Source organism: Toxorhynchites rutilus, chromosome 2 (genome assembly GCF_029784135.1).
Source record: "Toxorhynchites rutilus septentrionalis strain SRP chromosome 2, ASM2978413v1, whole genome shotgun sequence".
In the NCBI taxonomy this organism is placed as follows: Eukaryota; Metazoa; Arthropoda; class Insecta; order Diptera; family Culicidae; genus Toxorhynchites; species Toxorhynchites rutilus.
The window spans coordinates 184501276-184523070 of record NC_073745.1 but is presented as its reverse complement, the minus strand read 5'-3'; the positions used below and the strand labels follow the sequence as shown (position 1 = coordinate 184523070).

The window sequence follows — 21795 nt, the reverse complement described above, 5'->3', positions numbered from 1 at the left end:
GTGCATTCTGAGGCCAAACATTTTGCACTTCCGTTCAACACGGTAACAAAATGGAAACTACGGTTTTCCAGGGCGAGCGCAATATTTACAGTGCTTTTGCTGCTAGCCGACGACATGCATCAATCGCTTTTCAAGCAGACACAAATAATTATAGATTTTCATGATTTCAATAGTTAACTTTCGAAGAAATTTTTGGGCTTTTAAACAAGTTTTTGTGTCAATAGTAACAAGCATCACTTATACACCTTTTTATTCGAACGAAGTAAGAAGTCTCATACTGCGCCGTTCAGCCGCCTAAGAAGTATTAAAGGGTGTGTCACATCAAATTGCATCACGGAAAAAACGCTGTAGAAATTCGCCCAGTAGACCGATTCTTTTGAAAATTTTAGACAGTAAAATAAAAACTATTAAGGGGGTATTCTAGTGTAGAGACACGAATTTCGGACGTTTTTTCGAACTCCGTAAAAATAAAACAAAGAATATTTTTACTATCCATTATATCATTATTCGTTTATCTATCTTTCAACAATAAAACAAAAATAGGACGGAAAAAAAATATTCATAATTAGAATAGTTACATGCTGGTGAAGTGAGGGTGTTCAAAAAAAAGTTGTGCCATGGCGTACACGATTCCAGTTCTTCTGGTTATCTGAAACAAAAAAATCGAACAGATTCTGAATCAGTAAAGATGTCGCTATGGCATGAACCTCGGACAAGTCAAAAACATGGGTTTTAACAAAATGGCGGCCGTTTGAAAACAAAAATGCTGTTTAAAACGTTTTTTTTTTGCGTTTACCGATTTTTTTAAAATAGTAAAATTAAAAAGTTATAATTTTTTATTGGTTCATGCGATAGAGAGATGTATGCAGATTATTTTCATATAAATTTGACATAAATCGGTTCAGTAGAACTTGAGATATCGTGTACGCCAGTTAGAAAAAAACTAGTTCCGAGAGAAACGCGTTTGAAGTTCATTGTGATGGCCGTAACAGGTTAGATACCACATCACTAAGATGGCTCTAACTAGGTAAATAATAGGATTTTCGATAAGTCCTTTCTAGAGTATATTCTTGAATGCCTAAACTACAGAAATATGGTAAAAAAAAAATTTCGATTTTTTCAGATTTCTAGACTAGAATACCCCCTTAAACAACTTTTGGCATTTTCTTTTTATTAATACTTCGAGCCCAAGCCCGTATGCTCGCACCTTCCTCTTTACCCCGTCCATAAGGTTCTGTACAACGTCAGGTTGTAGTTTTTTTTAACAGAAATCCATTTTCTCTTGAAGTGCGCCTCCGATTTGACAACTTTTGGGTTTTTCCGGAGGGCCTGCTTCATAATCGCCCAATATTTCTCTATTGGGCGAAGCTCCGACGCGTTGGGCGGGTTCATTTCCTTTGGCACGAAGGTGATCCCGTTGGCTTCGTACCACTCCAACACGTCCTTTGAATAGTGGCACGAAGCGAGATCCGGCCAGAAGATGGTCGGGCCCTCGTGCTGCTTCAATAGTGGTAGTAAGCGCTTCTGTAGGCACTCCTTAAGGTAAACCTGCCCGTTTACCGTGCCGGTCATCACGAAGGGGGCGCTCCGCTTTCCACAAGAGCAGATCGCTTGCCACACCATGTACTTTTTGGCAAACTTGGATAGTTTCTGCTTGCGAATCTCCTCCGGAACGCTGAATTTGTCCTCTGCGGAGAAGAACAACAGGCCCGGCAGCTGACGAAAGTCCGCTTTGACGTAGATTTCGTCGTCCATTACCAGGCAATGCGGCTTCGTCAGCATTTCGGTGTACAGCTTCCGGGCTCGCGTCTTCCCCACCATTTTTTGCCTTTCGTCGCGGTTAGGAGCCTTCTGAACCTTGTATGTACGCAGGCCCTCCCGCTGCTTGGTCCGCTGGACGAATGAACTTGACAAATTCAGCTTATTGGCGACATCCCGGACCGAACTTCTCGGATCACGTCTAAACTGCTTAACTACGCGCTTGTGATCTTTTTCACTGACGGAGTATCCATTTTTGCCGTTCTTCACCTTCCGGTCGATGGTTAGGTTCTCGAAGTATCGTTTTAGTACTCTGCTGACCGTGGATTGGACGATTCCCAGCATCTTACCGATGTCCCGATGTGACAACTCTGGATTCTCGAAATGAGTGCGCAGGATTAATTCACGACGCTATTTTTCGTTCGACGACATTTTTCCAAATTTACGAAAAATTGACAGTGAACCATGGCCAACGTGATCTATACACTCTTATCTGATTATAAGCGAAAGCTGAAGATATAATTCCTAAAAATTAAATTTCTACAGCGTTTTTTCCGTGATGCAATTTGATGTGACACACCCTTTAATTCTATGCGGTCGTATGTCTGTTCTCAGCCACCACAGCAAGAACTCATACTAAATACTTATTCAACCATATGTAATGGTTTACATTTTTTCTGAACAAATTTTAATGTCCAGTTAACTTGTTCACGAATCATTACGCAGTTTCTATAGCTAATAGATAACGGTACTCGGTGTGCACAAAAAAATATCAGCGTGGAAAGATAAGAGGACCTCTTTCAAGTGATAATAATTCCAACTGCAAAGGGTTATTGCTCAAAATATTACACCCCAGAAGTAACGAATTCGTTTTCGAAATTTTAAACATAATAAAAAAAGATTTTCATAAATAAGTTTGACTATTTTCCATTTCCGCTAAGTCGTCTTCCACGAGGTTTGAAACATATTTTATAACATGTAACTATTACATTGGAACATTTACAGACACATTTATAATAACACATTATTTTTACATGAATAGATGTTGCGAAGATGTTGCAAAGTATCGATAGTATACTATCCCTCCTATCCCTCTATCCCTTGTTCCGAAGACGTCTGCATAATTTTTATCCTAGAAACGGTCAAACATCGTGCGATCCAAACTGCGTCTACTCCTTCCAGCCGCCATGCTTTTCGCTTCCATGCTGCAAATATAGAGTTTGGCATACTTTTGCAAATCACAAGCTCAAACCGTATGAATTCACTCCTGGTTTGGCGGGCGAGAGGAAACCAAATGCTTATATTGGCGATGTTCCGCCGTTAAAAACACGCTGCGAGAGGAAAGTCCGATAACAAGCAAATGCACTCAAGGCGAAAACTTAAGAATGTTGTTTTGTCTCGGCACTGAGAGTATGGAGTGAAGGAACTTCTTACTCTTTCGATTTCCTTGGAAGCCCCTGACAGGCAATATATGGCCAATAGATGGGCTCCAACGGTGCGGTTTTCACACCATTGGTGCAACTTTGCATTGTGACGTGGACGACATCGATTTTGCAAATATCGGATGGAATTAAATCGATGAGACCTATTACTACCGATCGGTTTCAAGCTGAGCCACATATTGATGTTGGTAACTAGAGAACTTGAAGCATTCCAAGGCGTAATAGTATTCATGAAGAGGAACGAGAATTAAAAACATAACAATAATTGTTTCCTTGTATTGAGACGAATCCCGAAAAGTCGAGCAAAAAGTAATTAGAAAATGCTTGATGTTCTTGAATGAAAATTCAAAAAATGTTGCAACAAGTCATACTATAAAAACAACTATTGCATCGTTGTAATCGTGTCGGATGGAAAATTATACTAACACAAATGTAGTAAATAATGGAGATAATCTCTAACCTAACACCAATCGGTGACACGACCTAATACTAAATTCTACAAGATAATAATAAAATTTCTGAAAAAGTATTTTTAATAATCTATGTAATTTTTCTTGTGTTTCGCAAGGTGAAGCAGAGGAAAACCTTCTAACGTTCGCAAAATTTTCCGCTAACGTTTTGTTAAAAATTATTCACGAATTCAGAAGTCGAGTTATTACTTTGTTAGTGACAGTTACAGATTAACTAGCCATAACATCATAAAATATCAGAATATTACCAATTCCGCGAAATCTCTGATTTTAGAAAGATTGCTTGAAACACTTCTTCAATTATTTGCATCGACTTTTTCTAGTCAGAACAAATGAGTAAAAGCAACATAACTTCGTGTATTGCTATCCCAGTTGATCTATCTGCTTTAGATAAGCTCTGAACGGTATGCTACCGACTAATCAGGTCGAGAAATCGATGGTCTAATGAGTCAAATTGAATAATTTTGAAAGCGATAGAATAAAGCATAAAGCTGCGAAAAACTAGAGAGCGCTAATAAATCTTTCATCCGGTGAAATGATAACAATTAAAATTCACACAAAGATTTCGGTGGTGGCGGCGCTTTTTGTTTGCATGGCGGTTTTTTATTCGAGAAAAAAGCCATTCTATCGAGAGGTGTTCGTACTGTTCGGGAGGCATAACTAAGCCAGAAGGGAAATATGCAATACTGTCGATTCGCTGGCAATAAATTGTATTCTCGTTCTGGGCTGTCGGTTTTTCTCCCCCCGTTCTTTCCCTTTCGGGAAGGAATTTTACAATTAAGTCAGTTTTTTTTTGTCGCTTCGTTTGCTTATTTATAGCTACCTGTGTTGGGAAAGAATTGGTTTCTTCCAAAATATTTTTTTGTTTCTGGTGGAGTATTTGTTCTACTATGGTCACCCCAGAGGACCAAATAAATAGTCTGAAGTATCGAATGTCCCATGCACATAGACAAAAAGCGCTCTTAACCCTTTGGGGCACGGTGTTATTGGAAATGTCCCACCTTTTTGATGCGTAATAACGCATGGTGAGACATTTTTGACCCACCTAGATATATTAGAATAGCTGCGTGGTCATATTTTTTTTCGGATCTTCCTATTTGAAGTAGTTGACAACACCTAAACAATTTTTTTTTTCAATTTTGATTGATGTAAAATTTCTGTGCGACATGGGTATTTTTATTTTCTTAAATTCTGTGCCTCAGACGGTTAAGTTTTGAATCAGAATAGTGATCTACGGTGGCAAATATGCAACACGAAAAAATTTAAAAATTCAATTTCATACTTTTTTACGACCACATTATGATGTTTTTTCTTATCTACACTCGACAGAAAAATGAATGTATTTGTAGACTAACACAATATTTTAGTAACTGATTATTTAATTAACTTTTCATTCAACTACGTTCCTGTAGGACTTTTTACTAGATATATTGTTAATTGAAAATTGATTGCAACCGTCATGTAAATATCGTTTCGAAAGTCGGGCAGCTAAATATTTCACAACTGTTCAGTGTTCAGTTCAGCGTGGAAAGAGCCATGGTTTTGTATTACGACGACCACTAGAATAATGAGCAAGCATCGCTAGCGTTATTTTTCCACTAGACATACAAATAGCTGATTATATGTTAGTTTCATCACCAAAATTATTCCAGGTTTCTATTGAAAAAAGCATTGAAACTGCATAATGATAACTATAACCAATAACTTTATTCTACATTTGGAAACGCATGAAAATCAACAACAATGGCTTGTGATGCAAACATAAACAGCGATCTTTGCCAGACGCCATGAAAACCGACGCTCTGTATCATTTCATCGAGTTGCTACCAAAATCGGACCACGATTCCATTCACAACGAGACACACTACCTTGAAAAGTCAAGAGTGATGTTGACCGCTTGTTGGTAGAGATGTCGGTTATTCGTACGATTGATTCAAATGATTGAATATTTGCAATCATAATCAAATAATTACGTATCGAATAATGCAAATCCGAAATACATTTAATATATTTTTAAATTAAGAATAACGTTATACATTTTAATTGAATAGCGACCATTTAACAACGACAATCCGTAAGACCACGCGACCAAAACGACAACATACTAATATTGATTATTAATGGTATTAATTGTTTTTGCATATTCTCACGGTTAAGTTCTCGCCGGAAACGCCAGTAATTGTCTCTGCGAACAATGGTTTCAAGTTTCCCGTGGAAAGGAGTAGGATGCATCTTTTTTTTATTAATCCGTTTATTTTTATAGGCTCAGTTACATAAGTTTAAAGGAGTCATACTCTTAACTATATTTCTACTAGCATATATTAACATGTTTCGTTAATTCTATGGTTAATAAAATAGGAAACCGATTACTCGCGGTCGACTCGAGTTTAGAAGAGTGACACATTTTCATTAGGAAAAGGATGGGATGTAAGCAGATGTGTGTTCACACTCACACTCACATTCACATTCACATTCTCATTCACACTGACACTTCACACTCAATTCTTAAAACTATCCTTACATCTAATATGTATTTACAATTTAACTTATTCTAATGTTAATAGGAAGGGAACCGATAGCTCGTGAAGGACAAAAAGGAGGGGAAAAGGATGTATGAACATTCACACTCGAAGATCGATAGCTTTAAGGAAAACATATATTTGGGACATGTAATCAAGATCTAACCGAGCCAACACATCTCTCACATTGGGCTGCTTTCCTCGAGCCCGAAGGGAGTTTTCTAAATTCGATCTGGCGACAAGATACAACTCGCACGACCAAACAACGTTTTCGATGTCGTGGTAACCATGGCCACAAACGCAGAGATTCGTCGTGAGGCGACGCTGTCCAGCGCCCAGTGTATTGCTGCCAATTCAGCAATATACTCATCTACAAAAGAATTCTGAAGACTGTAGAAGGTACTAAAAAATTCGTTGAACACTCCAAATCCTGTGGAATCATTCATCCCATCAGTAAAGTACATATTATCACAATTGATACGCCCATACTTTGCATTGAAGATCGTAGGAATGATCCCCGATAGAAGATAATCTGGAATATCATGGATTTTCTTCTTCATTAACAGATCAAATTGCACAGAGGAATTGATGTAGTCAGGAAAACAAACACGGTTGGGAATATACGAAGAAGGAACAACCTGCATGGAGATGAATTCATGATATGAAGTCATGAATCCAGAATGAAAATTTAGCCCGATCAGCTGCTCAAAATTTCCGATCACCATAACCTTACACCGGATGAGGAACCGAAGAGATAATAAATTGAAGCGATCTTTTAGTGGGAGTACGCCTGCCAAAACCTCGAGACTCATGGTATGCGTTGAGGGCATACATCCCAACGCAATACGGAGACAAAGATACTGAATTCGCTCGAGTTTAATGAGGTGTGTTTTGGCAGCTGATTGAAAACAGAAACTGCCATACTCCATCACTGAGAGAATAGTGGTTCGATACAACATTATAAGATCTTCTGGGTGGGCTCCCCACCAAGTGCAGGTAATTGTACGGAGAAAGTCTATTCTTTGTTGGCAATTTTTACTCAGTTACCTAATATGCCCCCCCCCCCCAAGTACATTTGGAGTCGAACCAGACCCCAAGATACTTGAATGACATAGCATGAGTGATCGGTTTTCCCAAAAGTTGAACCTGGTCTATGCTTCCTAGAAAAGACGACCATCTCTGTTTTCGATGCATCTTTTTGAATAATTTTAATTTAATAATCTATGGTTCCATATATTTATGGAAGCACTAAATTCCATTCCAATAACTGCTACTTCAGTTCTATCAAAAAGATTATTTTAAAAAGCTGGTCAACTAAAAACGAAGCAACGAAACAGACTTTCAGGATCTTAGATGAATAAAATTTTATTCCTGCAATATTTGGGTGATTTGAATAGGACCTGACTCAGTTTCCGAAAAGGTCAATGTTGATAGAATCCACAAATGACCACAGTTACGGTGAATATTCTATGCCATTAGGATTTTTTTATCTACTTTTGATTCGATTCTCTGGAATAGTAATTATGTTTTTTTAAATTTCGCCATTGAAAATTGGAAGTGCCAAGACAGATCTACTGTATTAGTGGTCAATGGTTTAAAAACACACTCCTTTTGGATTATTAGCTATAAGCGCAGCAGAAATTGCCAAACAAATCCTCAACAACATTCGACGAAAAAGAAATTTTGACCAGGAAAAATCGTCCGCTTTTGCAATAAACATAAATTGCACCAATTTAAAAATGTGTTCTTTTATCACTCATCTGTAAAAAGCATTTTGGTATTGGTAAATTGATTAACCTACTGAAACATGCTTTCATTCAAAAACAATTCGAATGAATCGATTATTATAAAATGCCGCAACGTTGATTCCATAATCGACTAGATGGATAAAATAGATATTTCTTCTCGTTGGCAAGAGGAACACTGGTTGATAGAAAATTGTGAATATTCTTCTTTCATGCTCTGGTCGTGTGAACAAGTTGTTGTCGGGCGGAGGTAAAATTGCAATATTTCCTCTCTCCATTGTTATATTGGACGTAGAGAAGGTCTAAGAAAATGGAAATTCATATTATTCTAAAAAAATTAATTATTTGGTTAGATTTTCTAACGATACTCTTCCATGCATTACAAGATACCAGTGAATTCAAAACAGAACATAGCCGAAGCAGCTCGAACATATACAGCCGATTTAGTTAAATTTAGCACAAAAATGTATTCTATATCACGCAGCGTAGCGGTTTTGATGTAAGACTGCATCAAAATATTGATGATGTACATACCAATCAAACTGAAAACCCTCTTCGATTTGTTTGAAATGTTACACATTACATTTCCCTAATCCGTAAATGGTTTAAATAAATGAAATTTGGAAGCATTCTCATTTTCCCATACATTTGTTCTGTCCATTTGTGTGCTCATTCACCCGTACCGTCAGTAACGGGTTATGCATTAGTTACTGCCCTTCTCATCTTATTTGCGATAAATAAACTATACGCGACTTGAATTTACAGTCTCAATCCAACTAGCGAGCAGAGAGTATTCATTCCTAATGCTGATATCAAACACTTATTCAGCCGTTCCATGCCAAACCGATATAGTGGTTCTCAGATTTTCGTGAAAAGTGAAAGTTTTGTTCTTCATCGCTAAACATTAGACCCGTATTTTTTTTATTTTTTCATTAGGGTGACCATTTCCATTTTAGGGTTGTCAGAAAAATCAACTTTTTCCTCTTTTTCCCAAAAATGTCTTTTTTTAAATTCATATCTTTTTAACTACTGGACCGATTCAGATTATCGACATATCAAATCAAAGCCAATGAGCTGGATGGTCTTTTTTTGAAAAAAAAATGCTACAATTGCAGAAAATTTAAATTCTGTTTTCGTTGTTATTAATTGTATTTGATTTTTGATGTATTCATAGTCTCGGGACCAAGGGTGATGTATTTTTTTATATTTTTCTGGAAAGCAGACGATCTTTCACATAACATATGTCGAAACTAGAGAGACGTTTTTTTCGTTTTTGTGTTATGGTTTTTAAAGTTCGAAAAATCATTTTTTTCCTCTTTTCTTAACACAAAAATCCATAACTTTTGATCTACTGTACCGATTCAGATGATCGACAAATAAAATTAAATCCAATTGGATAGTATTTTTTAAAAAATATTAGACTTGCGAAAAAAATGGATTTTGATTTCGTAATTATAGATTGCATTAGTTTTTTTCATAGTTTACATGGTTTCGGGATCAAGAATGCTGTATTTCTTTATATTTTTCTTGAAAGCTGAAGTTTTTTTACATAACATAATAACATATCCAAAAATCAGAGATTTGTTATTATTCGTTCTTATGTTATGATTTTTCAAAATTAACATGTTTTCAGTTTTCGTTCAATATTTCTATGCGACTAGGATGTATGCGACTAGAATCCAATTAATTGGCAAATATATTATTTTTTCAAAAAAGGCTAGCTTATTGGCATTAATTTGATGTATCGATCATCTGAATCGGTCCAGTAGTACAAAAGTAATAAATTTCAACTCAAATCGAAAAAACGCCTCTCTGCGTTTCGACATATGTTATGTGAAAAATTCTCAGCTTTCCAGAAAAAATATAAGAACATATACATACAACACGCTCAAAATGTTTTTTTTTGCCCACCAAGTCGGCCCCTCTCCCTTTTACGCTCATCGTGTTGAGCAGTTCAGATTGTACACCCAAACTAGCGTTGGCAGGAAACATTTCATCTTCGGCAGAAAAAATGCTTTTTCGTGTGCTGAAGGATGAAATGAACAAATAAAAGTACCTTTTTCAAAAGCTTTAAAATGTTTGTGTGTATAGGAGCAGATATCTCTTTCTCTCAGACTGAACGTCAGCTTGGGATTGTACCCAAAACAAAAAAATGATGTCAACGGGGAACGAGCCAAGATCATTCTTGAATGCAAGGCTGTTTTACACGACCACGCTACCTATCCACATAGCCACTGGTGCTGTTGCATAAATGCGTGACAGTATTATATCTCATCATAAAAACAAATTGGAGAGTGTTTTTTAAGAGTAAAAAGTAGAACATCAATGTGAGTCTATATCCTTTTTGGTCATATATGAACTTTGGGAAACAAGACAAATTACGGCCTTCAGCAGCAACTGGAATGTGTCTGGGTCATATAGTAGTTCCAATAAATGTAATTTCCACTGTCATCAATTTTTAATGACATTGCATAATCATAATTTTACATAATCATAGCATTGAATGCATAAAAATTATATAAAATAACAAGTTCACTTTAAGTTTATCGAGTCTGCACCTTGATTTACTTCACCAATATGAAAAAAAAACATGCGAAGAAGGTTAAGGCGATGTGTAGAATGTAGTAATAAAAAGTAAAAGAATCCAATTCGCTCAATTTGTAAAAGATGACTTAACGCGCAGGAAACCTTAATTTTGAATGAAATTGTGTAATCATAATTTTCTCATTATTCAAGAAACTATTTATAAATAAGTTAATTTTAGAAAATTTTATAAATACCACTTTTTATGTGTTTTTCCCCTTTAACAAAACGTTTGTGACTTAATCAGTTATATACGTTTAATTATATTTTTTTATATACCCGAAATTCATCCCTATTTTTGCATATTCTCACAAAATTTGGCCCGCACTCAAACGGTTAAGCTGGGAAATAATACAATTCGGATTTAAAACAGAGTTATCTATAAGCTTATTACATAAAGTTTGAAAAGTCTCACTAGTCTACGAATATACCTCGTATCTCGCGTTCGAACTATTTCTCTCCGGATGGTAAATTAGTTCGATGAATTCCCCTGGCGGCATTAAAAATTTAGGTGATTTTATCTCACTCAGACTAATAATCAGCTACGATTCATTGTACTTTTTTCGTTGTGGAATCAGAAGCCATCGTTTTTTCCTAAATTAATTATAGCCTCATTCTAGAAATCAGCGCGGCCGGGGAACTTCATCTACGCGTTTAATGCGTCCGCCGGCAAGTTCCAGCAAAAGACCGCCGGAGCGGAGCAGACCGATGGAATAGCACCTGAAAAAATCGACCTCTCTTTCTCTGACTCGCTATCGCGTTCCGAATAAAGCGTCACTATTCATCAGTGCTAATTAGCAGTATTCAGAATAGGCTATATATCCTGATCGTGGCTGTCGTCTTTGATCTTCTGGAAACGGGTTTTATTACCCCATTTTATATATATTTTTTGTCTTCCCGAGCTGATGAGCGTCGCATATAAAATAAAGTGTGTTTTGGGTGTTTCCACAGCCTCTCGCGGTTGATTGTTGCTCAACGATGATGTTAAACAAGTGACAATGTAGGAGGGAACGGGAAGATATTTTAAACGCCGTTGTTTGCCCACCGGTAAAGATGCGCTCATTTGATAGCGTCTACTTTCGGCTACCTGTTTGTGTCGTCGGGAGTCTCGGATTCACACGTCGCCTATCAACATTCAAATTAATTTATTGTAGATATTCATTTCAGACCGCGTTGCGGCTTCCGTGACCGAGTGGTTAGTGTGTGGTTAGTTAGTGCTGATCACTCAAGCTCGAGATCGTGAGCTTCAAGTTCGTATTATTTGAATGATTGTTTTTTTTTTATTTTAACAATTCACTAAAATTTTTAGACTGATTTGAAGTGAATTCAACATTTCCTGGTACGACTCAACCATCGAATATCACCATGTTACAATACGATAAAATGGTGAAACAAATGCGAATGAAACTGCAATTGAAATTTAAATGTCGAATTAGCTGATGTACGAATACATTTCAAATTAAAGACTATTCTTCTTACAAATCATTGCTACTGGTACTGTCTGTCTCTTTAAAATAACAATTGCATTAGAATTTAGGCTTTAATGACACAAAACAGTACCCCGCACATCCGGACGCGAACCGAATGAAGCTAATCACTCGGATAGTTTAGATGAACGAATGACAATTGAAATGTATGTATGTACAAACAAATATATCGTTAAAACATAATCGATCACCGCGGGCGAGCCTAAACCATCTCTCACGTCTGGCACGTTTTGCGATGGCATCAATCCATCAAAAACCGAGTGGGGCTCAATCATTATCGCCTTTGACATCATTATGTTATCCTTTTTGTTGGGCTTTGCTGCAGAGCTCAGTGGATATTTCGGAACCAAAACGGGATATGCCACGCTGGAATAAAATTAGCTGAACCAATATCTATATACGATTCAGTTTTATTCTCTCGACGCGGTTGATCTCATTTTGATATGGGTGAGCGCATGCACTTCAAGTGTCAACTGTCAAAACATGTGCGACTGATCTTTTTCACTTCATGTTGTCAGCAACACCGTCGTCACCGCTTTTCCGCCAGTCGCACCAACCGTCAAACCGAGGCGATCGAAACGAAAAGCAGATGAGCAGCTGTCCTGAATCTGTCTGTCCTACGTGTGGGATAAAATTCATCGCACGCTTCCGAAAAAGACAAATACATTGGGCAAAATATAATTTATTTTATGATACCTCCTGTTTTGAAAAACAGTGCAGTGAAACGGCTTTCATTAATAGGGTGCATCGTTGTAGCACTTTTCGTGATGGATACGTCTCAATCTTTGTTGTCGGATATATTTCACGCGGAGGGCGAAGAGCTTTGTGTCAATTTTTTATTGCCAGACTTGCCCTCGTTCCGGAACGTGTTAAATGGCTTACATCGTTTTCGAGAAGATTTCAATACTCATACGAATTTCAAACAAATTACCGATGTTATTCCTTCGTTTTTCTTTCTTTCTTTCTAAAACAAGCGGTATCATATTTTTACCGCCAAGATAGATGTTAACCTTATAACATTGCTATGTCACGGCACACGCATATTTCATTCGTCGGTGTCTCCTGACACGCGGGAACTACGGTGTATTTCTTCAGTCTTCCGCTAGAATTGGGAACATGTTTTAGGAGAAAAAATAATTGTGAATGCTTCTCGAGCACAAAATAACGTGAAAATAATTTATGTCCCAGACGAGTCGTGTGTGTGTTGTAGGGCACAAGAAGCTGAAAATAATTAGGCTTCTTTTTCTGTGTATCGGATCGACGCGTAAATCAACCGTGTGGTAGAAAATTGAACTTAAATTACGACTCTGTCAACACTAATTAAATATTGTAGGGTAAATTTGACATGGTCCACATGGGCGAGGGATTAGCGCGTCACACATATCATACCCGAAGCTGTGGTTTCGATTCCTGTTCTGTCCGGGAGATTTTTCGTCAAGAAAATTTCTTCCTACTTCCAGTACACACATATTCTCGAACTTGCCACTCCGAATACAATCAAAGCATATTATTTGGTATACCAATCTTAGCCAGGTAATAATAATAAAGACGCAAATGATACTACGTTACTTAATTCCATTAATTCAAATGCATTTCAACTGTACTCAGCGCCGAATTTTCTAAGACTCGTTCTAAGTAGCGTACTTTTTGAATTTTAGCCGGTTGAGGGCATAGTCCAAAACAAAATAAAAGTTCGATAATGTTCGATTTTGTCATAGTCGATAATTGACCATACGCAGAGGACAATTTTTTTCCATCAAATATGATCCTCTATCAACTCTCGGAAGATTCTGGTTCAGCTACCCAAAACCCTATAAGTTGTTTGCTGGTCAAGGTGTATTTGAAAAAAGGGAAACATTGAATCGATTGTAGCTATGTGGTGAACAATGAATGAAATTTTATCTGAAATTAGTTTATAGTGTAATATTATATAATATACCAGCTGACTCGGCAAACTTGGCCCCACCCAAAATTTGTTTTTTGTTATCAATACCTTTAAACAATACCGTTTTCTTGCTATGAGCAAGTTCATGGGTCCAATCGCAGAACTGTTCATCGGTTGATCTTCTAATCAACTCCGTTGAATTTACCTTTTACTGTAAAGTTTCTAGTATTTCTAACAAAACCCATCATTATAATATGAGATTATTTTCAGACACAATTCTCGCTCAAGATTTTTCAACCACTTCCAAATAACATGTTTCTCCGTTACATGGAATAAATGTTTTGTACAGAAAATATGATAGAATAAAGAAAGCCCTAAATCGGACAATTCCTTCCTCGAGTTCTGCTCTTATCAATACATTCCGCGATACCGTTTTATTGGTATAGATAGAATAAGATATAGGAGTGCGTTCCATCACATTAAAATCCATTTCCAGTTTCGAACAAAGATCAATTTCGCTAGCGCAAACATCAAATGGACTAACAGCACTTGTCACTATGTAATTGTAAAACATATGTGAATTTAATTTTCCGAATTTTCCCTTTTTCAGAAAAACCCTCACATCCCAAATTGTGCGTGATTAGTTCTCGAGTTATGCAGAAGTTTGTGTTTCGTTTGTATGATAGCCCGCCTTAGAGAGGGGGGAGGAGTGTATTCACCATAGAAACGTTTCGTGCCCTTCACATGCCAAATTTGGCTCCATTTGCTTGATTAGTTTTCGAGTTAGGTAGAAATTTGTGTTTCATTTGTATGGCAGCCCCCCCCCCTCCTAAGAGAGGCGGGAGGAGTATTCTACCACATAAAATCATTTATTGCACCCTAGAACCTCCACGTGCCAAATTTGGTTTCATTTGCTCGATTAATTCTCGAGTAATGCTGAAATTTGTGTTTTATTTGTATGGCAGCCCTCCCCTTAGAGAGGGGGGAGGGGTCTCAAACTATCACGGAACTTCCCCAGCCCCAAAAACCCCTACATACCCGTGCTCCCGTGACCGAGTGGTTAGCGTTCCACACTATCATGCCGGGGGTTCGGGTTCGATTCCCGTTCTGGCCGGGGGATTTTTCGTCAAAGAATTTTTTTCCGGCTTGCACTGTGGTCACGCGTATTCTAGAGCTTGCCACTCCAGAGTACATTTAAGGCGTGTTATTCGGCATAGAAATCTCAAACAAGTATTACTAATAAAAATGACGCAAGTAATGCTACGTTGAGAATGCAAAAGTTCCACTGGAACGTTAGAGCCATCCAAGAAGAAGAAGAAGCCCTCCTTTTAGAGAGAGCGGGTGGAGAGTCTAACCACCATAGAAACATTTTTTGCACCCAAAAATCTCAATATGCCTAATTCGGTTTCATTTGCTTGATTAATTCTCGAGTAATGCAGAAATTTGTGTTTTATTTGTATGGCATTGTTTACAGGCTTGGGCACTTGATGGATCAGTAAATTGATCGGAATCGCAGATCAAACCGTATTGCAACATTCGAGAAGCATTAGGCAATCAAACGGAATGATTGGGAAGGTTTAACACGGAAAAATCCGGGCAGACTTAAAATGCTACCATTTGTTTATTTTGAGTGAATATTTTGAGAATTTCTTGGGTTTTGGTTCTTGAAAGCTCGAGCTTGAGTAGACTGTACACTTCGTAGTTGCTCTCCGTGATTGACCTGAACCAGCGAAATTGCACAAAGAACACACTGAATGACGCTTCGGAGTCGCAATTAATTCTCATTGTACAAGTTTCAGTGATTCGCGCTTTAGGTCACATCGGCAGGTCACAGTCACCAGAGGAAGGGAAGGAATGTTTGTATGATATTAGCGGTCAGAAGGGTCGCTTCTATAGCGTGGTTCCCTTGCGATTATCAAAGAATAGGTAATTGTTAGTGGGCTCAGCTGTATCACCGTAAATGGCAATCAACTCAATGGCTGTTGAAGTTGACCATGTCATCATCAACATCTTTTTTCGTTTTCGATGCTTAACTATATCAATTGGCAGGATTTATTTAGAAGTGTGGAAAACATTGAAGCAGCAGTGACGATTTTTTGCTAGATGATCAATAAAATTATAGAGGAGGAGATACCAACTAGACGAAAAAGGAGAAATATAAACACAAAGTATCCGATTTGGTTTAATCAAAACATACAGAATCTAAAAAATAAAAAAAACAGAAGGCACATAAAATTTATAAGAAATACAAATTTAACGCTAATCTCGAAAAATATATGAACATTTGCGAACAGCTCAACTCAACTGTTAAAATCGCTTTTGAAGATTACAACTAGTATAAATAGAAGATGCTATAGGAGTGCGTTTCATCACATTAAAATCCATTTCCAGTTTCGAACAAAGATCAATTTCGCTAGCGCAAACATGGACTAACAGCACTTGTCACTATGTAATTGTTGAACATATGGGAATTTATTTTTCCCAATTTCCCTTTTTCCTTTAGCATTTCCCGAAAATTTTCAATTGTCATGTGTGGTTGGAATATTTTAGGTTGAAATATGTGTAATATTTTTATGGGACCCCCTCTCCATTCCAGAGGAGAGAGGGGTATCATACCATTATAGAAATATTTCTTATACTCAAAAACCCTCACATCCCAAATTGTGCTTGATTAGTTCTCGAGTTATGCAGAGGTTTGTGTTTCATTTCTATGACAGAACAACCTCCCGCTCCTTCAGAAAGGTGGGAGGAGTGTTGAACCACTTTAGAAATGTTTCTTGCCCCCTAAAATCTCCCCATGCCAAATTTGGTTCAGTTTGCTTGATTAGTTCATGACTAATGCATAAATGAATGCTTCATTTGCATGGTAGTCATTTGCTTGGTTAATTCCCGAGTAATGTAGAAATTTGTGTTTAATTTGTATGGCAGCCCTCCCCTTAGAGAGGGGGGAGGGGTCTCAAACTATCACGAAACATCCCCAGCCCCAAAAACCCCTACATACCAATATTCATGTTGATCGGTTCAGTAGTTTCCGAGTCCATAAGAATCAGACAGACAGACAGACATCCATTTTTATATATATAGATAGATTTGGCATCTGAATTAACTCATCCACTTTTATGGCTTTTCAATAAGTCATTGGAATCAGAAAGGTTCCCAAAAATATGGAAAAATTCTTTTCTTGTACCTATATTCAAATCCGGTAATAGATCCGATGTAAGAAATTATCGTGGAGTAGCAATTATTTCTTGCATTCCAAAACTCTTTGAAGCCATAATAAACCAAAAACTTTTTCAACAACTAAAGACACGAATTACGAATAAGCAACACGTTTTTTTCAAAGGACGATCAACAACAACAAATTTGCTGGAATTTGTCACATTCACTTTGAATGCAATGGATAATGGTAATCAAGTTGAAGCTCTATACACTGATTTTAGTAAGGCTTTCGATCGTGTTGATATACCATTACTGCTTCTTAAACTTCAAAAAATAGGAATAGAAATCAAAATGGCTAGAATTATATTTGACTGACTGCACGCAAATAGTAAGGTTCAATGGTAAAATTTCAAAACCAATATTTGTTACATCCGGAGTTCCTCAAGACTCTCATTAGACCATTAGACCCACTTTTGTTCATTTTATTTGTTAATCACGTTTGCGTTTTCCTTAACAGTGTTAAGGCACTTATCTACACATAATATGGAAATATGGAAATAAAGAATGAAGAAGACTCTCAAACATTCCAAAATGAAGTTAACATAGTTTACAATTGGTGCACTAGAGTTATGTTAGGAAATGCACTTTGATGACTTTTAGAAGAAGAAGAACACCATTGAACAACAGTGTTAAGCTGGGAAATCAACCCATCAATAGATGTCAACGAGTAAGAGACTTAGGCGTGGTCTTAGATTCAAAACTAACCTTCGTTGATCATTATAATACAATCATCCATAGAGCAAATAATATGTTGAGCTTCATCAAACGCTTTAGTTACCATTTCCACGATCCGTACACAATAAAAACATTGTATATTACATACGTCAGATCAATTCTCGAAAACTGTAGTATTGTATGGTCCCCCTACATAACTTCACATGAAGATAGAATTGAATCTGTACAAAAATAATTTTTATTATTTGTACTTCGTAAACTAGGCTGGTCTTCAACCATCTCCCTCCATATGAGGCACGTTGCATGCTAATCAATATGAAAAGCTTAAAAGAACGTCGGAACTCTGCCGTGATTCTATTTATTATTGACATCATATCACAACGAGTGGGCTCAGAAGAAATACCTAACCCTAACATTTTCTACATAGATTACCGAAGAACGAATGATGCCAAATATAATCCTATTAATCGTATGATGAGCCTCTGTAACGAACACAGTGAAATAATTGATGTAACCATGTCAAGGTCAATACTCAAAGATTATTTGAATAGAATAAGATATAGTTAAATTTCACTGTAATATTTGGGCAGCATATTTAGTCTACGCTGGTTTGACGAAATAAATAAATAAATAAATAATTTTTTTTTTGATTATGTAATTTGTTAAAATCGTCTTTTGAATTGAACGGATAAATTATCCAGCCAGCCCTCTTTAGTTTTTATTTTTTTAATTTTAGTTTTAAGTAGTATTAAGAATGTATTGGTCTACAATTTTGATTGACGACAATAAAATAAATAAATAAATAAAATAAATAAATAGATGTGGCTTATGCTGAAGATCCAGATTGTCTAACAGTCGATTATCTGAACCGGTTCAGTAGTCATTTTTGGAAAAAAGAGAAAAAATTATTTTTTGTACTATCGGTTAACTTTGGAAAATCACAGCACGAAAACGAAAAAAAAACAATTCTCTGGTTTTTGAACATACAGGGTCTTTCACGCAAAAAAAAAATCGAATAGCTCCTTATAAATGTTTTTCCGCTCCGTCGATGGTAACACTGCATTCCAAACTCCGGGACGATAATATTCGGCTACTCGTTCAGTCTGATCGGATGGTTTTTAGTGTCAAGAGGTACAATTTACAAGAACGTGTATTTTTTAGTGAAATCGTATTACTCGAGCAACCGAAGCCTTAATGAAACTTTGTCCTCTTATGGTAAGAATTTCAACATTTCTCGTCGTCGATTATTTCCTCTGGGGGTACGTGAAGGACCGTTGCTATGTTAATAAGCCACAAAATTTGGACGAACTTAAAGAAGAAATAACTCGGATTTTCAACAGCATCGAAGTCGTAATGTTTGGGTGGTGCATGAAGAATTTTGTTCACCGTTTAAAACGCGTTATCGAAAAAAGGGGTGGTCACATCGAAAATGTCCTAAACTAAGCTTTATTTTCCTTTTTTTTAAATAAAAATCGGTTCACTTTTGTAGAAGTTATTAAAATTTGTTGCGTGAGCGTTTAATCTGAAAAACCCTGTATGTAGAAAAGCTCAGCTTTCAAGAAAAAACATAAAAAATATAGCGCCTTGCTCCCAAGGCCATGAAAACTACAAAAAAAAACAAGTAAATCTATAATGACGAAAAACAACTCCAATTTTTTCGCAAGAATAATAGTTTTTTCAAAGAAGATTAGCTTATTGGTTCAATTTGATATATCGATCGACTGAATCGGTTCAGTGGTTCAAAAGTTATTAATTTTTGAAAAAAGTCATTTTATGCAAAAAAATAGGAAGAACGTTGATTGTTCGGGCCATCCTGAAATGGAAATGAGCACCCTAATAAAAAAAAATAAAATGTGTGTCAAATATTTTTCAGTAAGGAGCAAAATTACTACATTTCACGAGAATCTGAGGCTGTATAACAAAATATATGTCAGGATCAGGACCCGAAATTTTCGGATATGAAAAATAAAAACCGACTCGCCTCTCAGTAGCTTCGCTTCGACTAGAACTACTTCGGCATTTGCAGTCAACATGCCATGAATTGACTAGAAATGAATTGACGAGCGTGAAAAGCTAGGATTATTTATATGTGTGCGTAATTTTCGGGCACCATAAAAAAATTTGCTCGCCTGTAGTATATGTCAAACCACGTTGAACTAATACATCGATAGATGCATACGTGATACATGAGAGAGGAACGAATTCATTTTGAGGGGAGTCACTCCAATATACAATGGAGTCGTAGAGTGAGATAGCAACTAAACGCCCGAATGACTGCTGAGTCATGTTGACGGAGAAACAGCTGGAAGGACTCATTTCAATTGAATACGAAGGCGAATTTCTTCATGGTCCTCTGACTATCCTCAGTTGAATATGACATTGCCGAGCCCAGGGCAGGATAATACGAATGCAACTGGAGGTGGAAGCCGATCATTCTCCTATGAATTATTTGATGTTAAACGCCTTCAGTGTTCCAAAGCCCGGACACTATCACTATTCAATCATATTGAATTCGTTTGAATCAGGTGGTTCTGCTACGTATGTTTTTAACTTCTAACTGCAGTTTTAATCTTTTTCTCAAATCGGATGGATTAGAATTTCTTTTTTTCGCAAATCGGCTAGAAAAACATTGAGAATGGGAGAAAATAATTTGGAAATACTTTGCCGCATAACACAGACATAATTCAGATCAATATCTCGCTTACAAGCATGCAAAAGGTTGCGATACCTAGCGAAAGTACCAGCAATGACATCGAGTAAATCGTGGAATCATCATCCAGCTCAGCAATAGCAACACGACCAATATGTAAATGAAAAGGCAAAACACTATAAACCACCAGCAAAAACAAAGAGTCTCATAAATTACAATAAAAATCCTCAGCTCCAGAACGAAACAGGCATGCCTTAAAAATGCGTTATAAGAAAATTTATTGTTTTACATATCTTGGGATGCAGTGACGGGACACGTTAACTTCCCCCTTCAGCAGCAAAAGGCAGCAGCACCAGCGGCCGCATAACTATCATGAAAAAGAGGGAGCGCGAGTAACTCTCAAAGCAGATCTTCCCGTTGAAGTTGCTGGGGTAAGCTCATAAACCACATAAAAGCACCAGCTAATAAACTCGTCTCTTGTCTCGCTCTCGTGTAGACAGCGTCGACTGATCTTCTGCTTAAAAAAAGCGGGACTTGAGTCTCGTCATTATGGGAATTTTCTGTTTAGACACGGCGCACTATAAAATTATCTATATGTCAAACAATTTGAGATAAATGGGACTAAAATACAAGTTCTGACATGCTAGGTGATAAAGTTTGATTTACATTTTACGCATACAACTTTATCCGCGACTTGACGCGTTGATGGTCTTCGTTTATTATTCCTTATCAGGCGTTGCGTTGTGTCTCTTCATGCTCATTAGGCTTTTATGGCGTGCTGAAACGAGCAGACTCCGAAAAGGTTGTTTTTGGAGCCTCAATTATTAAGAGCAGCACCCCGAAACGATTAATTAAGATATGTTTTGCAAACTGAGCAATAAACTGATGCACCTCACATACCCCGGCGTGAGACACAGAGTATTGGAGGCAGAAATGTTATAAACACATTTTTGAAATTATATGATCCATCGCAGCACTGTTGACGTAAAATTTAGTCATCATCTCTCACTGGTGTCCATAGTCGGGAGTGGATGGAACAAAGAAAACTATAAAAAATGATTTCAGATGTGTGGTCCAACAAAAAAAAAAGGGTTACGCCTCGATTTGTCAGATTCGAGCGATGACTTGAGACTTGTGGTGTCATACGAATGAGTAATTAGTTTGTTGGCATGGCGTTTCCGAATTCCATGACAGTTTGTGTTTTCCAGACGATGCGGAATGTTTGTTAAAATTGGGGAAAGTAGTGAACATGTAACATCTGGGCGGAATGGTGTCCCGATTTGCTAACAAAGTTTTTTTCCCAGAAGGATAGTGGAACATTTGCTGCTATTATACTACTGAGCGCATTTGAATCGATTATAT

General features: G+C 37.1%; 1 protein-coding gene across 1 annotated transcript in view; it reads right to left on the bottom strand.

The window, feature by feature from the left end:
- Positions 1-541: 541 nt before the first annotated feature.
- LOC129771019 (uncharacterized) overlaps positions 542-21795 on the bottom strand; it is a 209622-nt gene continuing 188368 nt past the window's right edge. The window contains exon 5 of the mRNA XM_055774257.1: positions 542-649. Within this exon, the coding sequence (XP_055630232.1) occupies positions 575-649 (75 nt within the window). The 3' untranslated portion in view covers positions 542-574. The remainder of the gene's footprint in view (positions 650-21795) is intronic.